Consider the following 22,995-nt stretch of genomic DNA (forward strand, 5'->3'; position numbering starts at 1 on the left):
GTCTTTACCTAAAAAAAACCAAAAACAATACCATTTAGAGACTTACATCCCTACACTTTCCTGCTGGTTTTGCTCCACCCAGCCACCCTTCTTTTTTTTTTTTTTTTTAAGGTTTATTCATTAATTAAAGACAAAGAGGAGACAGAACCTAAGTATCACTCTGGCACATATGATGCAAGGAATCAAACTTTAGAGCTCATGCTCAAAAGTCCACTGCTTTAACCACCTCACTACCTCCCAAGGCAATGGCCTTAAGACTGACTATAGTCTTTATTCTACAAGGAAGTTTAAGGGGTCAGGGTCCTGGAAATGGGAAAGTCTGAAGGTCTTGGATCCCTTCCTATTTCTTCCCAAATCCTGTTCCTGGTTTTCCAGCTTTCTGCTACTTCTAGCTGAATAAATACTGAATTTATTTAGTCACAGCCAAGAGCTCATTGGTCTGGACACACTTTTTCAGAGAGAGAGATAAGAACACTGGTGTGTCCCCATATAGTACAAGGGTTTCAAACCCAGACAGAGCGCATAATATAGCAGGCACCCTCCCAGATGAGCTAGCTGTCTGGCCCCTGAGTTCTTTAGAAGGTGGGGAAATTGAGAGACGGGTGGTATAGCATCGCGGGTTAAGCACAGGTGGCGCAAAGCGCAATGACTGGTGTGAGGATCCGGGTTTGAGCCCCTGGCTCCCCACCGGCAGGGGTTAGAGCCCCTGGCTCCCCACCTGCAGGGGAATCGCTTCACAAGCGGGACAGCGAGAGAATGGTCTCACGTGGCCGGTGGGGCTGGAGTGAGGCAGAGCAAGGTGCCAGTCATAACAGTATTGAGGTATTGAGGGGAGGGAGGAATATTAATGAAGTCAGAAACTACGGTCTTAAATTGGAGGAGCTGCTTTTCTGGGATTTTAAAAACCATGGTTAGATGACCCCTTAGTCTCCCCCCACCCTAACCACATACAAGTGTCCCCCAAGGTCAGAGGCCTGCCCAGAGCAGCAGGTAGAGGGAGAAGTCTGAGGAGTTAGATTAGAAAACCTAGGCTGAGCCTTGGAGGTGACATAGTGGGTTAAGTATTGGACTCTCAAATATGAGGTCCAGAATTATCACATATGCCATGTCCCCCCACTCCATTTTTTTTTCTTGATGATGATGAGCTTTTAATCACTTCTTTTCTGGGTGGGGGTAGATAGCATAAAGGCTATGCAAGCAGACTCTTATGCCTGAAGCTCCAAAGTCCCAAGTTCAACCCCCTATACAACCATAAGCCAGAGATGATCAGTGCTCTCATAAACAACATAAAAAAATAATACTAAAGGGAGTCAGGCTGTAGCGCAGTGGGTTAAGCGCAGGTGGCGCAAAGCACAAGGACCGGCATAAGGATCCCGGTTCGAACCCCGGCTCCCCACCTGCAGGGGAGTCGCTTCACAGGCGGTGAAGCAGGTCTGCAGGTGTCTATCTTTCTCTCCTCTTCTCTGTCTTCCCTTCCTCTCTCCATTTCTCTCTGTCCTATCCAACGACAACAACAACAATAATAACTACAACAATAAAACAACAAGGGCAACAAAAGGGAATAAATAAATAAAATAAATATTAAAATAATAATACTAAAATAATCATGCCTGAGGCTCCGAAGTCCCCCCACACCACCGTAAGCCAAAGCTGAGCAGTGCTCTGGTAAAAAATAAATAAATATTAAAATAAAATAAAAGTTAAAAAATCATGAGGGCCGGGTGGTAGCACAGTAGGTTAAGTACACATGGCACAAAGCGCAAGGACCAGCTCAAGCCCCTGTTCCCTACCTGCAGGAGGTCGCTTCACAAGTGGTGAAGCAGGTCTGCAGGTGTCTATCTTTCTCTCCCACTCTCTGTCTTCCCCCCCCCCATTTCTCTCTGTCCTATCCAACACCAATAAAAATAATAATAATAACCACCATACTGATAAAAAAAACAGCAAGGCAACAAAAGGGGGTAAAATAGCCTCCAGGAGCAGTGGACTCATGCTGCAGGCACTGAACCCCAGCAATAAACCTGGAGGCAAAAAAAAAAGTTGGGGGGGTCAGGTGGTAGCGCAGCAGGTTAAGTGCACATGGCGCAAAGGGCAAGGACCAGCATAAGGATCCCAGTTCAAGCCCCTGTCTCCCTGCCTGCAGGGAGGTCGCTTCACAAATGGTGAAGCAGGTCTGCAGGTGTCTATCTTTCTCTCCCCCTCTCTGTCTTCCCCTCCTCTCTCCATTTCTCTCTGTCCTATCCAACAACAATGACATCAATAACAACAATAATAATAACCATGACAACGATAAAACAGCAAGGGCAACAAAAGGGAATATATAGCCTCCAGGAGCAGTGGATTCGTGGTGCAGGCACTGAACCCCAGCAATAACCCTGGTGGCAAAAAAATAAAAAAGGAAAAAAGTTTAGAAAATCACTCCTTTTCTAGCTAAGATGAGGTATGAAGTCTGGTTCTGCCCTATGTGGGGCTCAGGTCCCCTCCTGAGTCCCCCCTAACAGTCCTGGCTCTGGGCCAATGGCAGGTCTTCCAGGTGTCTCAGCCCATTCCTGTGCCCCTGTAGGGATAGGGCCCAGGTCCCTTCAGTGCAGGCTGTGCCCTCACATGGACATGATGCCGCTTTTCTCACCCTTGACCTTGAAGAACTCAGCCATTTTGGAGAAGTACTTCTGGTTGGCCTCTGCCACCTTCTTCTCCTATTCCTGTGGGTTTGTGTGGAGTGCAGGCCACACTGGAGGCTGTCTCTGAGGATTGATCATGGGTGGTGGATCTGCCGCTGTAAACCACACTCTGCTATCCTCTCCTATATCTCTCATGAGTAAATAAATAAAACAAGGAAGGGAGGAAGGCAAAGCAGTTCACTTGGATAATGTACAGCTTTGTCATGTGCACTACCAGGTTCAAGCCCAGTCCACACTGCATTGAAGGAAGTTTCAGTATTGTGGTGTCTCTCTCTCTCTTTCTCTCTCTGCCTCATTGTTTCTGTCTCTATCTGAAAAAGTCATCCAGGATAGATGAAGTCTCAGTGATGATTGAAAAAATACAGCCAAGTCTTCTTAAGCACTGACACATTCAGGTTAGTCTGAACCTGAAAGAGTGGGCTGAAGTGGCATTTGCTCACCAGTTTTGCAATGTATGTGTGTTTTTAAAAAATATCATTTATATTGATCATTGGGTTTTTTTGGCACCCCCATGAATTTTCCACTTTAGGCAAGTGACTCACTGGTCCCTCCCTAAGGCGAGTCATGTCACAAAGCTATGGGAATAACAGTCACAAACACAGCTAGGAAATTACACAGACATGAACCACGTGCTGGTGACAAGTTGCCAGTACCAAGCCTGGACTCAATGAACATGGACTGAGGAAAGAAAGGAAGGATCGGGTGAGGGGACCAGACAGACTTGTGGCCTGGTAGGGAATCTGGAACTTGTGAGAAGCCTGCCTTAAAATGGGTGGGGTGTGGGTGTGGTGTGGGTGTGGCAGGAACTGTCCCCCTACACACACACACACACACACACAAACACACACACACACACACACTCCATTCATATGCCAGGGGCCAGAGGGAGGGAGAGAGGGAGGGAGGGAGAGAGAGAGAGAAAGAGAGAGAGAGAGAGAGAGAGAGAGGACCAAGCGCATGGAATGGGACAGGGTTTGGGTGGACATTGCTAGAAAAACCCTAGACATGTAGGCTTACCTGAATTAGGATTCAGCGGTTGTGCGTCCACCAGAGGGCCCCCGGACACCTACAACAGCCATCTCTATCCAGGGAGGCAGCTCCACTGGGGTGTGGGTGCTGGCTGGGACCCAGTTGGAGTGAGTGCCAGATGGGCTGCTCTCCAGCAATAACAACCCTGTCTGTTGCCATCCACTGTGGGGACAGGGAGAGGAGCCAGTTCTCCCCAGTCTGGCCAAGGACCCTCACCACTTCCCTCCAGTGGCTCCAGCTCTGCTCTTTCACCAACATAGCCTCAGGCCACTAGCATGGCCACGCCTGACCATAAGGCATGCCACCCCCACATGACCAGACAGGAAATGAAGGTGGAAAGAGAGGCCCAGGGGTCAAGGAAGAGGGGGAGAGGAAGGCAGAGAGACAGGACAAACACAGGATGGGGATGAGGGCAAGTAGACCAGACACCACCATGGCTACTCCCAGCCACAGGCAGAGCCTAGAAAAACACCCCCCACAGCCATCTTCCTGCCCTCTGTTTGGATAAGGCTGGGCGGGGGGGGGGGGGGGGGGGGGGGGGGTGTAAGGATGTGTCACTATCTGTGAGCCATGGAGCCAGGAGGCCAAGAACTCCCCTTTTGAAATAACCTGAAGAGACTAGAGTGGCCTTAAGCAGAAAAGTTCCTTCTCCCTCTCAGGCCCAGTCTGTTCTCTGGGGAGAGGGTGTGATTCTGTCTTATCCTATGATTTAGTATTGCTAATTGTTAATTTGTGCTGTGGTTTCTCTAAGCATATAGGCCTCTGGGAGTAGTTGGGGTGTATGTGTATGGCGATTCTTTCCTTAGCACCTCAAGTTTTTAGATATTCCTCCAGCACTAAGGTTGCTATATGGGGCAATAATCTGCACTCCAACCAACTTACTGTCTCCCCTTCCAAAAAAAAAAAGAGGAATCCCACCCTTTGCAGAGAAAAGGGCAGAATAGCACAGTAATTTATGCACCAGACTTTTATGCCTGAGACTCCAAGATCCCAGGTTCAGTCCCCTCTATATGCCAGAGCTGAGCAGTACTTAACTTAAAAAGTAAATTAAGTGGTTCTAGCCCCAGGCTTCCCCTGCTTCACAGGCGGTGAAGCAGGTCTGCAGGTGTCTGTCTTTCTCTCCCTCCTCTTCCCCTCCTCTCTCCATTTCTCTCTGTCCTATCTAACAACGATGACGTCAATAACAATAATAACTACAACAACAATAAAAAAACAAGGGCAACAAAAGGGAAAATTTTTTTTTAATTAAAAAAATAATTAAGGGGAGTCAGGCGGTAGCACAGTGGGTTAAGCGCACATGGCGCAAAGCACAAGGATGGGCTCTAATCCCCAGCTCCCCACCTACAGGAGATTGCTTCATAAGCGGTGAAGCAGGTCTGCAGATAATAACTACAACAATAAAAAAAAAAAGGGCAACAAAAGGGAAAATAAAAAAATTTTAAGTAAATTAAGGGAGTCGGGCAGTAGTGCAGTGGGTTAAGCGCACATGGTGCAAAGCGCAAGGACGGGCTCTAGCCCCCAGCTCCCCACCTGTAGGAGGTTGCTTCACAAGCAGTGAAGCAGGACTGCAGATGTCTATCTTTCTCTCCCCCTCTGTCTTCCCCCCTCTCCATTTATCTCTGTCCTAACAATGACAACATCAATAACAACAATAATAACTACAACAACAATTAAAAGGGGCTAGGAGGTGGTGCACCTGGTTGAATGCACTTATCACCATGCATAATGATGCCAGTTCAAGCTCCCCACTCCCCAGCTGCAAGGGGGGAAGCTTCACAAGTGGTGAAGCAGGCTACTAGTGTCTCTCCCTCTTTATCTCCTCCCTCCCTCTCAGTTTCTTTGTCTCTATCAAATATTTTTTTATTAAAGAATTCATTTATTTCCTTTTTTGTTTCCCTTGTTTTTATTGTTGTAGTTATTGTTGTTGAGGTCGTTGTTGTTGGATAGGACAGAGAGAAATGGAGAGAGGAGGGGAACACAGAGGGGGGAGAGAAAGATAGACACCTGCAGACCTGCTTCACCACCTGTGAAGGAACTCCCCTGCAGGTGTGGAGCCTGGGACTTGAACAGGGATCCTCACACCGGTCCTTGTGCTTTGCGCCATGTGCGTTTAACCCGCTGTGCTACCGCCTGACTCCCTAGCAAATTTTTTTTTTTTTAAAGATGCACTAAGTAAAAGAGAAAGGACTAAGCTTCCTCCTTGCTCTTCAGCCACTGGAGGACGTGAGGACTCAGCAGGGCTTCCTCTGAGAATCTGGAAAATAGGACTCACGCAGGCTGTTCTGGGCTCTTCTTCCCAGTCCCAAAGAGGGTCTCAGTTTTTCCTAAGGTCTGGATTTATGAGGGTGAGTCATGAGAGGCTTTTGGGCCCGTTCTACAAAACCACATTTTGCCCGCCGAAGCAGAGCGCCAACGGAGTGATGTTTGTGGGCTTGTGGGTGCCTGTGAGCTGGAGTTGGGGAAACCCACCAAATGTCACAGGGACTCCCAGGGCCGTGTGTGAAGAAGCGGAGAGAGGCGCTGTGAGGCAGAAAAAAAGCCTAAAAGGAGGCAGGTGGCATCAGAGGGAGAGGTGAGGAGGGGGTCTGAGAAAGGGGAAATATGTTTGGAGAAGAAAGTGAGACTATAGAGGGAAATGGAGCACCTGGGATATGGGATATGGAGTGTATGGAGTGTGGAGTGTCCCGGCTTGTCCAAGCAAGTATTCCCAACAGCTTATGGCTTTCTGGGTTCCCAGAACCGGGAGTTAAGAGGGGTGCCTAGTGAAGGCTGGGCCCCCACGTGCCCCCAAGGGGTAGCGCTCTCTGTGGCTGCGCGCCACGAGGTCCTACCTAGCAGAGACAGGACGCGAAGTGGGGGTGGCCGGCCCGAGGCGAGGCGGGGCGGGACGAGCGCCGCGGGCGGCCGGGAGGGGGGGGCGGGCCTCGGGGCGGGTTTGAAAAGTGCTCGCGCTGCGCGGGAAGCGGCGGAGAGATCGAGCGGTCGATCCCGCGCGGAAGGACAGTTTCTCTGCAGGTGCCGCCGCGGGCAGGGGTTTGCGGCGGGTGGAGGGGGGCTGGGGCTGGCGGGCGGAAGCGCCGTTCCAGCCGGGGCTGCCGCGAAGCCGGGGGCCGGGCGGGCGGCGGCGCGGCGGGAAGAGGAGCCGCCGGGGGGCGCCCCCTGCGCCCTGCGCGGAGCCTGCGGGCGGCTCAGCACGTGGCGCGCACTAGCTTGGGGGACCTACTGGGACCCGGCCGCAAGCGGGGCGGGGGCGACCCGGCTTTTCTGGCCTGAAACTGGAGGGCGCCGAGCTGACCTCCGTCCGGGGCGGGGGAAGAGGTAGCTGATGGCGATCGGTCTACCTGTCAGTACCCGGCAGGGGCGGCGCGAGCGGGGGTCGGGTGAGGGCGCGCGGAGTTGGGGGTGAAGGCGTTGTCGTTGTAACCCCCGCCTTCCGCCTTCTATTGGCTGAGCGCCTGTCCCTGGCCTCCCTTTCCTGGGAGCGTCCTCATTTTCTCCCTGAGAGGAGACCCTTCCTTCGCTCTCTGAAAGGATTAAGTTATCTTCCTGGGAGCTGAGCGCGGGTGGGCAAAGGTGGGTACCCCGTCTGGAGGGGGGTTGTCCTCACGCCAGGATGAGTTTGCAATGAGGTGAGGGGAGGCTTACGCCAGACATTCATGTCAATAGGTGATCTGTGCACCCCCTACCTGACTCCCCCACCCCTTATTGGAATAGATTGCCCCCACCTTCCAGTGTACAAGGCTAACTGGGGAGCAGCGTTGATGCCTTCCCCTCCACCCTCCCACCCCTCCAGAAGGAACCCAGAATAAGCTGCCCGTTGAGTTTGAATGCTAGCGCCCCCCATTCTCGAGCTCTGTGACCTACGGAGGGGGTGACTCAACCTCTGAACCTCAACTGTACTCCTCTTGTTCCCTGGAGACATATTAGTACCAGCTCGCTGGCGGGAGGCCCTGAGAGCCAGGGGAGGACAGATAGCTACAGACAGGTGGTGGCTGGCCCTACATGGAGCCCGGAGAAGTGGAGAATTTACTGCTACTGCGAGGGTGTGTGGAGAAGCTGAGCTCCTGGACAGGTGTTGGGAGCCCAGAGCTGGGGAGGTGCTCTGTTGTGGGGGTTGGGGGGCTTACGGCTCTTCTCAGAGCCCCATCTCGGGCAGGCCAAGGCATGGCTAGAGGAACAAGTACTCTGAGCCGGTATCAAATCCCCCGTTGCAAAGCCAGATGAGAACAGAACACCTGGGCTGGCAGCGGATGTGAGTAAGAGGAGGGGGCTGCCCCTGGAGTTGAGTAGGAACCAGGACAGGTGGGGGGGCGGAGGGTTTGTGGACTGCTGAGGACAGAAAGTGCTGCTCTGAGCTTAAGGCAGGTTTGAGTAAGAAAGGGGAGATGGTGCTATTCTCTCCCACCCAGTTTCAACTGGATTGAATTTTGCCTCCTCAGTCTGCTGCTAGAGCAACAGATTTGCATGCCTGAGACCCCAGAGGACCTAGTTTCAGTCTCCACCCGGCATCTCCTTGAGTCAGAGCTAAGTAATGTTCTGGTCTTTGCCTCTGTGTTATGTGTCATCTCTCATAAAAGTAAGCAAATTTTTAAAAATAAAATTCAGGGCCAGAAGATAGCTCAACATGTACCTTGCCATGCTGAGGTCCTGGGTTTGAGCCCTTGCACCACATGGGAAGGATAACATGGAGGAGTTCCATGAATGGTGGAGTGGCACTATGGCATCTGTCTCTAAATTAACAATAATTTAGCAACTCAGGAGCTGGTTCCAGAACATCTCTTTTTTAAAAATAATTATTTGTTTATGTATTCCCTTTTGTTGCCCTTGCTCTTATTGTTGTTGTTGTTGTTCTTGATGTCATCTTTGTTGGATAGGACAGAGAAAAATGTAGAGAGGAGGGGAAGACAGAGAGGGGGAGAGAGACGCCTGCAGACCTGCTTTACCGCCTGTGAAGGGACTCCCCTACAGGTGGGGAGCCAGGGCTCCATCGATCAGGGATCCTTACACCGGTCCATTAACACTTTGCTCCACGTGAACTTAACCCGCTGCGCTACCGCCCAACTCCGCAGAACATCTCTTAAGCATAAGGTTTGGAGAACATGGTCCCTGGCATTGCGTGAGCCAGTGTGATGCTCTGTTTCTCAAGCTCCCTCTTGTTATTTATTAATTAATAATTAATAATTTTTTTAGTGCCTTGAAGATAACCTAGCAGTTTATGCGACAGATTTTTATGCCTGAGTTTCTGAGGTCCTAGCTTCAATCCCCAGCACCACCATAAGCGAGAGCTGAGTGGTAGTCTGGTCATTATGTACTATATGTGGTCTCCTCAGAGCAGTGCTCTGGGCAAAATAAAACAAACAAAACCTCCTGTTCCTCGCTTTGGTCCCAGTGTCTAGAAAATATTTGATGAGAAATGAAAGAAGCCTGCCACCTCCATCCAGAGATGGATTAACTGTGTTCCTCCCTCCGTTCCCTGCCACTCAGGTACGTGCAGGGGGCTGAGGGAGGACTTTGCTGTCTAGCGTTTCCCCAGGAAGGGGATGAGAGGAATCACAGGGAAAGGGTAGTACAGCCCACTGAGGGTCCTGAGTGCCACAGTGAAGTCTGTTTATGTCTGTCTGGCCTGGCCAGATACTGTCAGTGCTGAGTATACCTGCGAGTGTCCCACACCCTCGGCCCCCTGCTAAGAAGGCTCAGTCTCTTTATCTCTTCAGATACAGCCCAAGTTTATCTCCCTTGTGTCCAAGTGCACCAGGCTTCACTCAGGGCGGCTCCCTCAGCAAAGCCTCGGGTCTCTTCTGATATGCCCTGTGCCTCTTTCTTTTTTAAAGATATTTTTAAAACTTTTATTTATATATTTTCATAGTGAGATAGGGAGGCAGAGAGGGAGAGACCACATCCTTAAAGTTTCCTACAAGGCAGTGGGGGACGGATTCAAACTCAGGTCATGCACATGACAAAGCAGCATGTGAGCTATTTCGTTGGGCCAAGATTTATTAGAGAGAGAGAACACCAGAGTATCACTTTGGGACATGCAATATGTGGGATCAAATCCAGTGCTTTATCCACTAAGCCACCTCTCAGCTCACCTCTCTCTAAGATTTCTTTCTTTTCTTTTAATTGCCACAAGGATTATCACTGGGGCTCGGTGCCTGCACTGTATAAAATCCACCACTGCTCTGGGGGGAGGGGCATTTTTTCCTTTCAAGAGAATTTGAAAGGGGAGGGGAAGACGGAGAGAGAGAGCTGCAGATGTGCTTCACAACTTGTGAAGCTTATCCCCCTGCAGGTGTGCGTCAAGGGACTCAAACCTGGGTACTTGTGCATGGTAACATGTGTGCTTAGTTGGGTATGCCACTGCCCAGCCCACTTTTTTTTCATTTGTTTCTTTTTTGCAGAGTACTGCAACTCTGGCTCGTGGTGGTGTGGTGGGTTGAACCTAGGACTTCAGAGCCTCAGACATGAAAGCCTTTGCATGACCATTATGCTACCTCCCCAACTCTTAGATTTATTTCCATGAGACAGAGAGAGGGACCAAAGCACTGCTCAGCTTTGGCTTATGATGGTGCCTGAGATTGAATCTGGGCCACCAGAGCCTCAGGCATGAGAGTCCATTGTGCCTGTTGGTGCATCTTCTGTGCTTCTTTCTTCATTCTGCTCCCTTACCCAGGAGCCCATGGCCAAGACCCGCAGCCCAAGCCTAAGCTAGGACCACATCCCGGGGTCAGCCCAGGACACCTGGAACTGACCCACCTGATAACAAGTTTGGGTCTGGTGAGTGCTGGCTGGGAGCCTGGAGGGCAAGGCAGCATCCCAGGTCTGAGCTAGGCTGCACGTGGGGGCATGGGTTAGCACATGCCTGCCTGGCTTTCTGTGCCATTCCAAGGGAGAGCCACTGGTGAGTAAGCCTGTGCCTTCTCCTAACAAACCATCCCTTCTGATTTGTTGTTAGAAAGGGTAAGAGGACAGGTCCTGGGAATGAGTCAGGGAGCAACCCAGAGGGTGACAAGGGGGTGACCCTGCTTGAGAAGGAGCCTGTGTCTCCAAACCCACTGGTAAATATTCTCCTAGAAAACTGGCCTGGAACTGGAAGGAACTAGGAAGCCCTGAGGCAGCGGCTGGAAAGGGAGGTTAAGGTGGCACTCACAGAAAGGCGGGTGTCCAGGCTGGCCACTCTAGGGACAAGATGCTTGGGTGCTTCTGGGAGGGCAGGAGTGGTCAGGGTTGTGGGGAAGGACCTGGGGGAGGTTCTGGCTCGGCCAAAGGCTTTGCTCTCCAGATGTGTTTGTTTTGTGCCCTGCCTCCCCTCCCCCTTCCTCTCTATGCTTGTCTCCTTGCTGTTTCCCTTCTCCTGTCCCTCCTTCCCAGTGTCGTTACTGTCCCTGACCCCACTCATCCCCTTGTCCTGTTCTCTGTTGTGTCCCTCTCCTCTGTCTTTCTGGCACTCCCGAGTGCATCCTCCTCTTCCCCCTGCACGCCAACCCCCTACTTCCAAGCTTACCAGCAGCTTCAGCTGCTAGATAAAAATAGCAGTGGCAGCGGCCTGGCCAGGCCTGGAGCCAGGTAGAGCCTGAGCAGACTGTGGGGACCAGTAGAGCAGTCCTGAGCGGCAGGCCTGGGAGGGGGTCCCTCTAGATACTTCAGTTTGCCAGTGCTTTCTCTTCCCTGCCTCCCCCCACACACATACCCCGTCCCTGTGGGTCTTCAGGGCCCTGTGGCAAGCAGGGCCTGGGGTGGGAGACAGCCTCACCCTCTCTTTGCTCCTGTCCTCAGAAGGACTCAGAGGCCTGCAGCTGCCAATCAGGAGAAACCAAGACCAACGTCACCATGACAACCAGTAATCAACCACAGGACAGGTAGGGGGTGCTGGGCTGGGGATCCAGGGAATGAATCTCTAAGGGCCTGGATGGTTTCTGAGGGCCTGGATGCAGTGTTCTTTTGGAATTTGGGGTAGCTACTGTTGACTGGTATTACCGCCAGGTATCTCTGAGTCAGGTCTGTATCAGGGGTGGGGGTCATGCATGCCTTGGCTGGGTGCTGGCTTAGGTGTCTGGGTGGGAGGCAGCCCCTCCTTAGCCTGTCAGTGTTTCCACTGTGGCTCCCTCGACAGCCAACAGCTCCTGACTCCTCCCGCCACCACTGTGGAGAGACATTTGGCAGCACCCTTCCTTTCAGAGCACATCTGGCAGAACTGCCTTCTTCTGTGGAGCCTCAATGCCTCAGCCTCAGCCTCAGCCTCAGATGACCCTGACCCACCCTGCATTTTAGGCTGGTCTCCTCCCACTTCCCTACCTCAGGAGACAACTCGAGTCAGGCTTATCACCATGCTCCTGTATGCGTGATTGGGGCGGGGGGGGGGGGGGGGCACGCTAGATTCAAATTCTCCACAAAGTCTAAGATTCAAGAGTGTTGAAGTCACGCTTGGCTCCTACACACCTTTAGAACTTATCACCGGGCCGGTTGGTGGTGCACCTGGTTGAGCTCACAGGTTACAGTGCACAAGGGCCCAGGTTCAAGCCCCAGTCCCCACCTGCAGGGGGAAAGCTTCACAAATGGTAAAGTAGTTCTATAGGTGTCTCTCTGTCTATCACGCTCTATATCTCCCCCTCCCCTCTTGATTTCTGCCTGTCTCTAGCCAATAAATAAAGTTTTTTAAAAAAATTTAAAAAAAAAAAAACCTTATCACCTAGCCCCTGGCACGTCCTGACTCCCTTTTGTGCCACAGGTTGTGCTACTTGTGACTCTGTGACCCTAAACACTTAGTTTAAGCTCTTCTGAGATGTTGTTTTATCCGGGCTGGCGTCACGGGCGGGTAACAGAGACGGGGACACACGGCTGGGCTGAGAAGCTGTATATCTTTATTCACGAATGGGCAAATCACCACACCATGTGCTTTTCTCCATCATCCTCTCTCTGCTGCTGCTGCTGGGACTCTCCCAGTCCTTAGCATAGGGGGCGGGGAGAAAGCGGGGCGGGAAACTAGCAAGGGGCAAACCAATTCTCCTGGCAGGGGGAGAGCTAGACCAAACCAATGTAAAGCATACAACACCGAGATCCTTTCCCTCCCACGAAGTGCAGGCGATTTAAAGAGACAGTTCATACAGGACCAGAGTTGGTTCCTGGCCAGACTTCCTGCTCCCTTTCACCACTCCTATCTCCATCCACCTTGGGTTTTTTGTTTTGTTTTTGTTTGTTTTTAGTGTGTGTGTGTTTTCAGATTTTACTTATTAAAGAGAGAGAAAGAGAACCAGAGCATCTCTCTATCACATTGAATGCCAGGGATTGAACTCAGAGCCTCATGCTTGAGAGTTCAAGGCTTTATTTACTGTACCACTTCCCAAAGCCTCTCCATCCACCTTGCTGCTCTGATCCTCTGTCCCGTATGACCTTGGCTGGGCACTTCTTCCCTTCTGGGCCTGTGAATCAAGCCCTTGGCTCTCTCCTTCAAGGTGGAGAGTAGATGAGGGAGTTGGAGCCTGTAGATGTAGTGGCCCCACCTGTGGGCAGCACTCACCCAGGCCCTGTACTCAGCTGGCTTGTCACTTCACTACCACATCTGTGCAGAAAGCAGGACAGAGATAGCTGGAGACACTGGTATGAGGGCAGTGGCTGCCAGGGAGGAGCTGGCTCTTCCCCAGATAGTCCATGAAGGATGGGCTTTGGGCAGAGCTGGGGAGTTATTTATACGCCTGTGCCCAGGTGACCAATGGCCCCAACCCTACAAAGCCTCTTCTGTCTAGGCCAGGAAAAAACTGCTCCCTGGCTTCCCGGCTGTGCTGAGGCTCCCCACCCCCTTGCTCCTACTCAGTCCGGAATGGTCTGGGAGTTTCTCGACCTCACGATCCTCCTTAGGGAACCACACAGTCCCTGCCCAGACATAATCATTTCCAGCCTACCCAGTGGGGGAGGAAGAAGCTTGCTGTTTGCTTTCACTCACCCGCCCACCCCAGCCCAGAGCAGGATTTCCAAAACCATCTCTGGATGTGGGTCTTTCTACTTCCTAAGCCAGTGGGGGGCAGGGGCAAGCCCAGTCTTAGAAGCTAAGAACCAAGATCCTTTCAGCCAGGCCTTCCACTGTGTCCCTGTCCCTTGACTCTGCTGTGCCCTTGTCCCTGCCTCAGCCCACACACACCTCATGCACACAAATAAACATGGTGCCCAGGGACAGCCAGAGGGGCTGAAGGTCAGGGCTCCACCCACCAACTTGTGGTCTGGCACAAGGGACAATGATAGATCAATTGACCCCTCTTCCTCTCCCATCCCCAGGTACAAAGCCGTCTGGCTGATCTTCTTCATGCTGGGACTGGGAACACTGCTCCCCTGGAATTTTTTTATGACAGCCACTATGGTGAGATGGTTGTTGGGCCAGAGGGAGGGGTCATCCTAGGCCTGGGTCTACACTTGCACCAGAGCAGAAGAGGAGGAAGGAGTTCCAACTCTCCTCTCTGCAACTCCTGCAGTATTTCACAAACCGCCTGGACATGTCCCAGAATGTGTCCTCGGTCACTGCTGAAGTGAGCAGGAACACCACCGAGGCCTCCGTCACCCCTGCTGCACCCTCTCCAGGGAGGAACTCTCTCAGCACCATCTTCAACAATGTTATGACCCTGTGCGCCATGCTGCCCTTGCTGCTCTTCACTTGCCTGAACTCCTTCCTACATCAGAGGTGGGTGCCAGGGCCTCCTCCCAGCTTCCTGCACTCCTGAGCTGTGGCCGTGGTTTGACCGTGCCTCTCTGGCAGGATCCCCCAGGTAGTTCGGATCCTGGGCAGCCTCGTGGCCATCTTTCTGGTGTTCCTGGTCACTGCCATCCTGGTGAAAGTGCAGATGGATGCTCTACCCTTCTTCGTCATCACCATGATTAAGATTATGCTCATTAATTGTAAGCTCTTCCCAACACCCCTACCCAAGGCCCCTAGCACTCAAAAGAGTCCAGACACCTGAATGGGGACCAAAAGAAAGTGGCTGCGGAGTAGCTCAACTGGATAGACTTTTTTTCCCCAAGGGCCCCCAACTACCCCCAGTAAAAGTAATCCCATCCTCCTCCCCCTATGCTGATGCCCAACCTGTGCCCCCAGCATTCGGCGCCATCCTGCAGGGCAGCCTGTTTGGCCTGGCTGGCCTCCTGCCTGCCAGTTACACAGCTCCCATCATGAGCGGCCAGGGTCTAGCAGGCTTCTTCGCCTCCGTGGCCATGATCTGTGCCATTGCCAGTAAGTTTCAACGCCTGAGTACCCCAGTTGTTGCTGAGAGACCAGGGGATCAGACCAGCCTCTGATTGCTCCCGCCCTCTCTCCACCTCAGGTGGGTCTGAACTCTCGACCAGTGCGTTCGGCTATTTCATCACAGCCTGTGCAGTTATTGTCCTGACCATCGTCTGCTACTTGTGCCTGCCCCAACTGGTGAGCAAATGGAGAAACTAGAGTTTGGGGCCCCAGAAGGTCCCGGGCTCCAGACCAAGCATGTTCTGAGGCCAAATCCTGGGGGTGGTGAGAATTCTGGAGATTCCACTTCTGAATCCAGCTCCCTGGCTTTCTCTCTTAGGAATTCTATCGCTTCTACAAGCAGATGAAGCTTGAAGGGCCTGGGGAGCAGGAGACCAAGCTGGACCTCATCAGTAAAGGTCTGAAGAGCCTGAGAAAACTAGAGTGGATGGGGTTAGAGCAGCCTACCTGGCAAGAGGCAGGAGGAACACAGGGCAAGAATGGGTGCACTGTACTTGCTGGCACTGATGAGCCAGAGCCCAGAGGGGCTGGGGATGTGTTGAGGGGACAAAGGAAAAATAAACTGAAAAAGACAAAGTAGGAGATTCTGGATGACCTTGAGCCCCGAGAGCAGTGGAAAAGCAATCACAGATTCATCCATGGACAGGATGTAACATGACTTCTGGGGCTCCTGGGAAAAGACTGCTCCATGAAGATTTGGAGGAAGGGCTCAGCTATGTGTTAGGGTACAGCTGTGCACTGGCCAAGGGGGTGTCCCCTCTCAACTAAGCCCAGTCGGGGGGTGGGGGGTGTTGTGTCATCTCTTATTGCTATCTGCTTCCCTCAAGTTGAAGATTTTTCCATACCCTGTCACCCCACCCCACCCCCCAGGAGAGGAGGCAAAACCAAGCAAAGAAGAGTCCAGAACTTCAGCCCCCAATTCTCAGCCCACCAATAAAAGCCACTCTATCCTCGCCATCCTCAAGAGTGTACGTGATGCTTGGATGTCCTGATCTTCCTCTCTTTCCTCTCTGCCTTTCTGACACCAGACTGCTCTCCTAGAGTGTGTGTGTGTGGAGGGGGGTTTCCTGGGTATATTCTTTAATGAATAACTGCCTTGAAGACACAGATGTCTGTGTTCCTCTCTTCCAGATCTTAGTCCCAGCTCTCTCTGTCTGCTTCGTCTTCACCATTACCATCGGGATATTTCCTGCTGTGACAGCCGAGGTCAAGCCCAGCATTGGACTCAACAGTGCCTGGAGTGAGTGAGGACACCATCAGGACTCAGGATTGGGAGCAAATGAGCTAGAGCAGAACTGAAAGGGGGTGAGGTGGCTGGGCCATTACCTCCACAGCTAGACTTTGCTGGCCTGTTTTGCCTTTCCCTGGGCTGGGAACATCTCCATTTACATCTACATCTGAGAAAACTGAGCCCCAGCAAGGGTCAGGGCTGCTGCCTCTCCCTCTCTAAGCCTAATAACCACCCCCTAATGTACTCTATTCTAGAACACTACTTCATTCCTGTGTCCTGTTTCTTAAATTTCAATATCTTTGACTGGCTGGGCCGGAGCCTCACAGCTGTATGCATGTGGGTAAGTGGTAGAAGGTGGCACCCAGCCCCTATGAGAGGAAAGAAGTTCAGACTGAGACACAAAGGAAATTAGAAAAGTATTTTAAAAGACATTAGACCTTTAAAAATACATTTATTTATTTTATTTTATTTATTTTATTTATTGGGGCGTTGAACCAGAACATCACTCTGGCACATACCAGGGATTGAACACAGGACTTCATGCTTGAGGGTCCAACACTTTATCAATCATACTCTTGCCTAGGTCACACCATGCATTTTTTCCCCCAAGACATAAAGTATTAGATATTAAATTACAGTTTAATGAACATATATTATGTTCTGTGTATTTATATGTTTATCAGGTACTTAGTTAATGCCACTTGATTTTTTTGTTAATCAAGCCACTCTTTTTTTTTAATTTATTTCTTTATTGGGGAATTAATGTTTTACATTCAACAGTAAATACAATAGTTTGTTCATGCATAACATTCCCCAGTTTCCCATTTAACAATACAACCCCCACTATGTCATTTATCATCCTTCATGGACCTGTATTCTCCCCACCCACCCACCCCAGAGTCTTTTACTTTGGTGCGATATGCCAATTCCATTTCAGGTTCTACTTGTGTTTTCGTTTCTGATCTTGTTTTTCAACTTCTGCCTGAGAGTGAGATCATCCCATATTCATCCTTCTGTTTCTGACTTATTTCACATAACAGGAATTTTTCAAGGTCCATCCAAGATCGGCTGAAAAGCCACTCTTTTTTTATTTGTGATTACTAGTCTTTTATAAGATTAAGATTACGTGGTCTGGGAGGTGGCGCAGTGGTAAAGCTTTGGACTCTCAAGCATAAGGTTCCAAGTTCCATCCCTGGTAGCACATGTGCCAGAGTGATGTCTGGTTCTTTTTCTCTCCTCCTATCTTTCTCATAAATAAATAAATCTTTTTTTAAAAAAAAGATTGTAAGATTACAGAGATATTTCCACACCACACCCATCACCAGAGTTATGTGTCTCCACCTTGCCAGTGATAACCACCAGACTTCTCACATAGTCTTGGAGATTGTTTGTTTACTTCTATTTTGGGGATTTTTTTTTTTTTTGGTAAGTTCATTTGTTTCAATTTTTTAGATTCCACATAAGTGAAACCATCTGGTAGTTGTTTTTCCCCTCTTTATTTCACTAATCATCTCCAGTACCTTATTTATTAAGACCCAAAGGGTACAGTACCATTTTTTATTACAGAGTAGTATTCCATGGAGTATATGTTCTTTCTTTCTTTTCTTTTTTTTTTTTTTTTTCTCTCAGCCAGAACACTGCTCTGATCTGGCTTATGGTGGTTGAGCCTGGGACTTCAGAGCTTCAGACTTGAGTCTCATGCATAACTATTAACATTATATCTCTGAACAACTACTACTACTTCTACTATTACTACTTCTACTTCTCCTTCTCCTGCTTCTTTAAGCTTTTATTTATTTATTAATGAGGAAGATAGGAGAGAGAAAGAACCAGGCATCACTCTGGTACATTTGCTGCTGGGAATTGAACTCAGGACCTCCTGCTTGAGAGCCCAATGCTTTATCCACTAACCACCTCCTAGACCACTATCCCTGAACTTCTTTAGCCTTTCATCTGTTGAGAGGAAAAAGCAATCCCAGACAGTGTTGAACATCATTTAAAGAACCTGTTTTTGTTAGATGTAACTTCACCTAGTTATAGGCCTTTAAAATACTTATTTCAAAAAGATAGAGAGGGAGGGGGGACATCATTGGCATATGCAGTACTGCCTGGTGCTTGCAAGTGATACTATATATTTTTTTATAATTTTTATTATCTTTATTTATTTATTGGATAGAGATAGCCAGAAATTGAGAGGGAAGGGTTGGATAGAGAGGAAGAGAGACACCTGCAGCCCTGCTTCACCACTCATGAAGCTTTCCCCCTGCAGGTGGGGACCTGGTACTTGAACCTGGGTCCTTGCACATTATAACATGTGGTCAACCAGGTGCGCCCTGTAATAATAATAATAATATATGTATATTTTTAGTATTTATTTATTCCCTTTTTGTTGCCCTTGTTGTTTTTATTGTTGTAGTTATTGTTGTTGTTGATGTCATTGTTAGATAGGACAGAGAGAAATGGAGAGAGGAGGGGAAGACAGAGAGAGGGAGAGAAAGATAGACACCTGCAGACCTGCTTCACCGCTTGTGAAGTGACTCCCCTGCAGATGGGGAGCCCTGGGCTTGAACCAGGATCCTTACACTGTTCCTTGCACTTTGCACTACCTGCACTTAACCCGCTGTGCTACTGCCTGACTCCCAATAATATATTTTTTAAAGATTATCTTTATTGATTTAATAGAGACAGCCAGAAATCAAGAGGAAGGGGGATACAGAGAGGGACAGAGAAAGGGCCAGGCAGTGGTGCACCTGGTTAAGCACTCATATTATAGTGCACAACAACCCAGATTCAAGCCCCTGGTTCCTACTTGCAGGAGGAAAGCTTCACAAGTGATGAAGCAGGGCTGTGGGTGTCTCTCTGTCTCTCTCCCTCTCTATCTTCCCTTCCCCTCTCAATTTCTCTCTATCTATCCAATAATAAATACATAAATACATTTTTTAAATTTCTTTATTGGGGGATTAATATCTCATAGTCGACAGTAAATACAATAGTTTGTACATGCATAACATTTCTCAGTTTTCCATAAATACATTTTTTAATATTTATTTATTCCCTTTCGTTGCCCTTACTGTTTTATTCTTGTTGTTGTTATTATTGTTGTTGTTGATGATGTCGTCATTGTTGGATAGGACAAAGAGAAATGGAGAGGGGAGGGGAAGACACAGAGGGGAAGAGAGAAAGATAGACACCTGCAGACCTGCTTCACCGCTTGTGAAGCTACTCCCCTGCAGGTGGGGAGCCAGGGGTTTGAACTGGCATCGTTACCCTGGTCCTTGTGCTTTGCGCCACCTGTGCTTAACTCACTGCACTACCGCCCGACTTCCAAATACATTTTTTTATATTTATTTATTTATTCCCCTTTTTGTTGCCCTTGTTTTATTGTAGTTATTGTTGTTGTTATTGATGTCATCATTGTTGGATAGGACAGAAAGAAACAGAGAGAGGAGGGGAAGACAGAGAGGGGGAGAGAAAGATAGACACCTGCAGACCTGCTTCACCGCCTGTGAAGCGACTCCCCTGCAGGTGGGGAGCCGGGGACTCGCCAAATACAATTTTTTGTTAAAGTCTTCAAAGAGAGGGAGAGAGATACCTGAAGCATTGCTTCACAACTCATGAAGCTTTCCTCCAGCAGGTGGCGACTGGGGGCTTGAACCCAGGGCTTTGCTCATTGTATAACATGCGTTCAACCAGGCACACCACCATCCAGCCTCCAGAAGTGTAGTTTAAGAACACACAGATGTTGTTAAGTGAAGATTTACTGTAGAGATAGACACACACACACACACACACACACACACACACACACACACACACACACCCTACTATGACCACCCCTCAGATTAATATTTCCAGCACTCTAGAGAGCTCTACCATGCCTGCCTCCACCATTCCCCCACAAGGGAAACCAGACTTGAATATTTCAGTTTAGATCCTGAAGGGACCCCTATGGAGCCAGAGTTCCGGGTGCACTGTGGGCTGGGACAGTGGTTGAGGCCTTGCCTGATTCCCACAGCCTGGGAAGGACAGCCTCTGGCTGCCCAGCCTGGTACTGGCCCGGGTCGTGTTTGTGCCCCTGCTGCTGCTGTGCAACGTCCACCCTCGCTACTACCTGAACGTGGTCTTCAAGCATGATGCCTGGTTCATCTTCTTCATGGCCACCTTTGCCTTCTCCAATGGCTACCTCGCCAGTCTCTGCATGTGCTACGGGCCCAAGTGAGTGGGAAGCCTGCCGGCATACAACACAGGGTCTCGGGCTCCAGCAGGGCACACTCATTAGAAGGAGAGCAGACAGAAGGAGGCTCCTGACCCCTGGAGTGTAGGGTTCCCAGGCTGAGAAGAGGCAGCTGAGAGGCACCTAAGCTGAAGGGGTAGTAGTGGGCAGCAGATGAGTAGGGTGTGGTGGGGCTCAGTTAAGTGGAAGACACTTCCACCAAGAGGAGAACAGATGGATTGGGGTTTGACCTGCAGAACTGGGCTCTCACACAAGTCTCCCAGCTGCTCTGGGTAGGGGCTAGAGCAGGGGTCATTCTAAAGTCTCCCCCCCCCCTTTCCTTCTCTCCCTCCTTCCAGGAAAGTGAAGCCCACAGAGGCAGAGACAGCTGGAGCCATCATGGCTTTCTTTCTGTCTCTGGGCCTGGCACTAGGAGCTGTCTTCTCCTTCCTGTTCCGGGCAATTGTGTGACAGTGGATGGACCCGAGGACAGTGTTGACTGCCGGCTCCTGCCCCTTTCTCATCCTTGCAGGGATGGCCAGGGGTGGACTGAAGGCAGTCTCTTCTAGCAACTTCTGCTTTCCTCACTGTCTCTGTGGACATAGGTACCCAGGCCAGGTTGAATAGTGGGGACAAAGTGGGCTGGAGTATCTGAGTCCAGGGGTGGGGCTTAATCCACTCCAGTCCCTCCACGCTTACCTCTGACTACAATTTGACCAGGGCACAGTAGGCTCAGGGTCTTAGAGTGGGTCTGTGTGTGGTGTGTATGTGAATATGTGTGTCTGTACTAGAGATGGCTAAAGGGCAGCAACTATCTGTTCTAAGGTCCCATCTGATATCCCCACCCCCTTTCTCTGCTTGTACTTCCTCCTCCCACCTCTCCATGTCCCTCCCCTATTCCCCCTGCCTTGTTCCTACCCCATTGTTTCTCGCCATCGTATGCTCTGTACAATTGCCATTTCACTGCCTTTTTAAAAAAAAAAAAAAATATATATATATATATATATATACACACACACACATACATATATATATATATACTCACTCAACAGAAACCAGGTGCCTTCAGAGGCTGACAAAATAAAGCATTTTTTTTTCCTCCTATGGTTCCGTGTCCTCCATCCATGGCTTCATGCCCTGGAGAGGGTAGAGGGATGGCAGCCTGAATATGAGGGGTGAGCATGACCCAACTGGGCCCAGGCCAATGCTGGGCCTAGGTCCAAGTTCATGGGGTGGCGGGGGGGTAGAAGTTAGTCCTTGTGGTCCAGGAGGTGGCGCAGTGGATAAAGCATTGGATTCTAAACCATGAGGTCCTGAGTTCGATCCCTGGCAGCACATGTACCAGAGTGATGTCTGGTTCTTTCTCTCCTCCTATCTTTCTTATGAATAAATAATTTTTTTTTTTTTAAAGTTAGTCCTCAAGGCCTCAGAGGGATTGCAGTGCCCCCTGCTGGGGACACAAAGGAATAACAGACCTAGAGCCAGGACACCCGGACTGTTGGCTGAGACCAAGAAAGACCATTCTTCTTTACTGCCTCATTCCTTCTTTCACAGTCCTGGCGGTGGAGCCAGCACCCCATCTTGCCTTTGTCTTCACTGCTGCCCCCCCCCCCTCTACTCTGTCCTCACTTCTTGGTCCCAGGAATGAGGTCTGCAAAACCTGCCAGCTCCTGGCTACACTCCCACACCCCCAGGCAGGAAGAGGCTGGAGCCCAAGGGCTCTCCTACCTGGCACCCTTCCCTGAGTCTAAAGCTCAGGCTTCCTGGGGGAACAAGGGACCTGAGTGTCCTTGAATGGAAATAGAGCTCTCTCCACATTCTGACCTGAGAAGGGGGAGAACCTTGTGGGACCATGCAAATGCCCCAGGGGAGGGAGCCATATAATCCCCCTCCCAAATGAATGTCCTAAAAGGAAGTGAAAAGAGCTCTGGCCATGGCTGCCCCTGCTTCACCCACTCCAGCCCTGGGCCCCCTTGCGGGAAGGCAGGAGGCACTCCAGCATGGCCTGGACTGTTCAATGATCCCTGACCCGCTGCTACAGAGTTGGCACCTCTCACAGGACACTCCCTAATGGAGTTTAATTTAACTGAAGGCTTTAGGCCTCATTAAGGGCTATTAGCACATTTTTTAACTCTGAGGTCTTAGTGTACTCAAGTATACCATTGAGGGCCGGCAAAACAGCTCACCTGGATAGTGCACCTGCTTTGTTATGAGCATGACACAGGTTCACCTCAGGCCCTCAATGCATCAAAGGAAAAAAAAAATCACCCCAGAGCAGTAAAGTTCAAGTAATGATGCCCCCCACCACCAAAAAAAGTGGGAATTGGGCAGTAGCATAGTGGGTTAAATGCAGGTGGTGGGTGCAAAGCGCAAGGACCGGCGTAAAGATCCCAGTTCGAGCCCCTGGCTCCCCACCTGCAGGCGGGTCACCTCACAAGTGGTGAAGCAGGCCTACAGCTGTCTATCTTTCTCTCCCCCTCTCTGTCTTCCCCTCCCCTCTCCATTTCTCTCTGTCCTATCCAACAACAACGACATCAATAACACCAGTAGTAATGACAACAATAAAACAAGGGCAACAAAAGGGAATACATTTTTTTTTAAAAAGTAAAGATTAAATTAT

The 22,995-nt window shown here is 50.2% G+C and overlaps 1 protein-coding gene across 9 annotated transcripts; it reads left to right on the forward strand.

Annotated features, from left to right (window-relative positions):
* The first annotated feature begins 6,580 nt into the window (after positions 1 to 6,580).
* Positions 6,581 to 21,479, forward strand: SLC29A1 (solute carrier family 29 member 1 (Augustine blood group)). 9 transcript variants are annotated; one of them, XM_060189886.1, is made up of 15 exons: positions 6,676 to 6,722; positions 9,097 to 9,191; positions 10,378 to 10,481; positions 11,481 to 11,563; positions 13,974 to 14,055; positions 14,168 to 14,373; positions 14,449 to 14,588; positions 14,785 to 14,919; positions 15,011 to 15,108; positions 15,251 to 15,329; positions 15,802 to 15,899; positions 16,063 to 16,171; positions 16,417 to 16,502; positions 20,178 to 20,377; positions 20,735 to 21,479. In XM_060189886.1, the coding sequence occupies exons 4-15, from the start codon at positions 11,535 to 11,537 to the stop codon at positions 20,844 to 20,846; spliced, it is 1,374 nt and encodes a 457-aa protein (XP_060045869.1). In that variant the 5' UTR covers positions 6,676 to 6,722; positions 9,097 to 9,191; positions 10,378 to 10,481; positions 11,481 to 11,534; the 3' UTR covers positions 20,847 to 21,479. The 9 variants fall into 9 exon arrangements, with proteins under 9 accessions (XP_016049915.1, XP_060045869.1, XP_060045874.1 ...); XM_060189891.1 differs by having other exon boundaries at positions 11,484 to 11,563; XM_060189888.1 differs by lacking the exon at positions 6,676 to 6,722 and adding an exon at positions 7,260 to 7,280.
* The last annotated feature ends 1,516 nt before the right edge of the window (positions 21,480 to 22,995 follow it).

The sequence above is a fragment of the Erinaceus europaeus genome, chromosome 4 (assembly GCF_950295315.1).
Source record: "Erinaceus europaeus chromosome 4, mEriEur2.1, whole genome shotgun sequence".
Lineage (NCBI taxonomy): Eukaryota > Metazoa > Chordata > Mammalia > Eulipotyphla > Erinaceidae > Erinaceus > Erinaceus europaeus.

Excerpts from the sequence above, each read along its gene's own strand:
- SLC29A1 (XM_016194429.2), top strand. The coding sequence starts at position 11,535 with ATGACAACCAGTAATCAACCACAGGACAG. Across the intron at positions 14,589-14,784 it reads TAAGATTATGCTCATTAATT|CATTCGGCGCCATCCTGCAG; the intron begins GTAAGCTCTTCC and ends CTGTGCCCCCAG. Across the intron at positions 15,109-15,250 it reads ACTTGTGCCTGCCCCAACTG|GAATTCTATCGCTTCTACAA; the intron begins GTGAGCAAATGG and ends TTTCTCTCTTAG.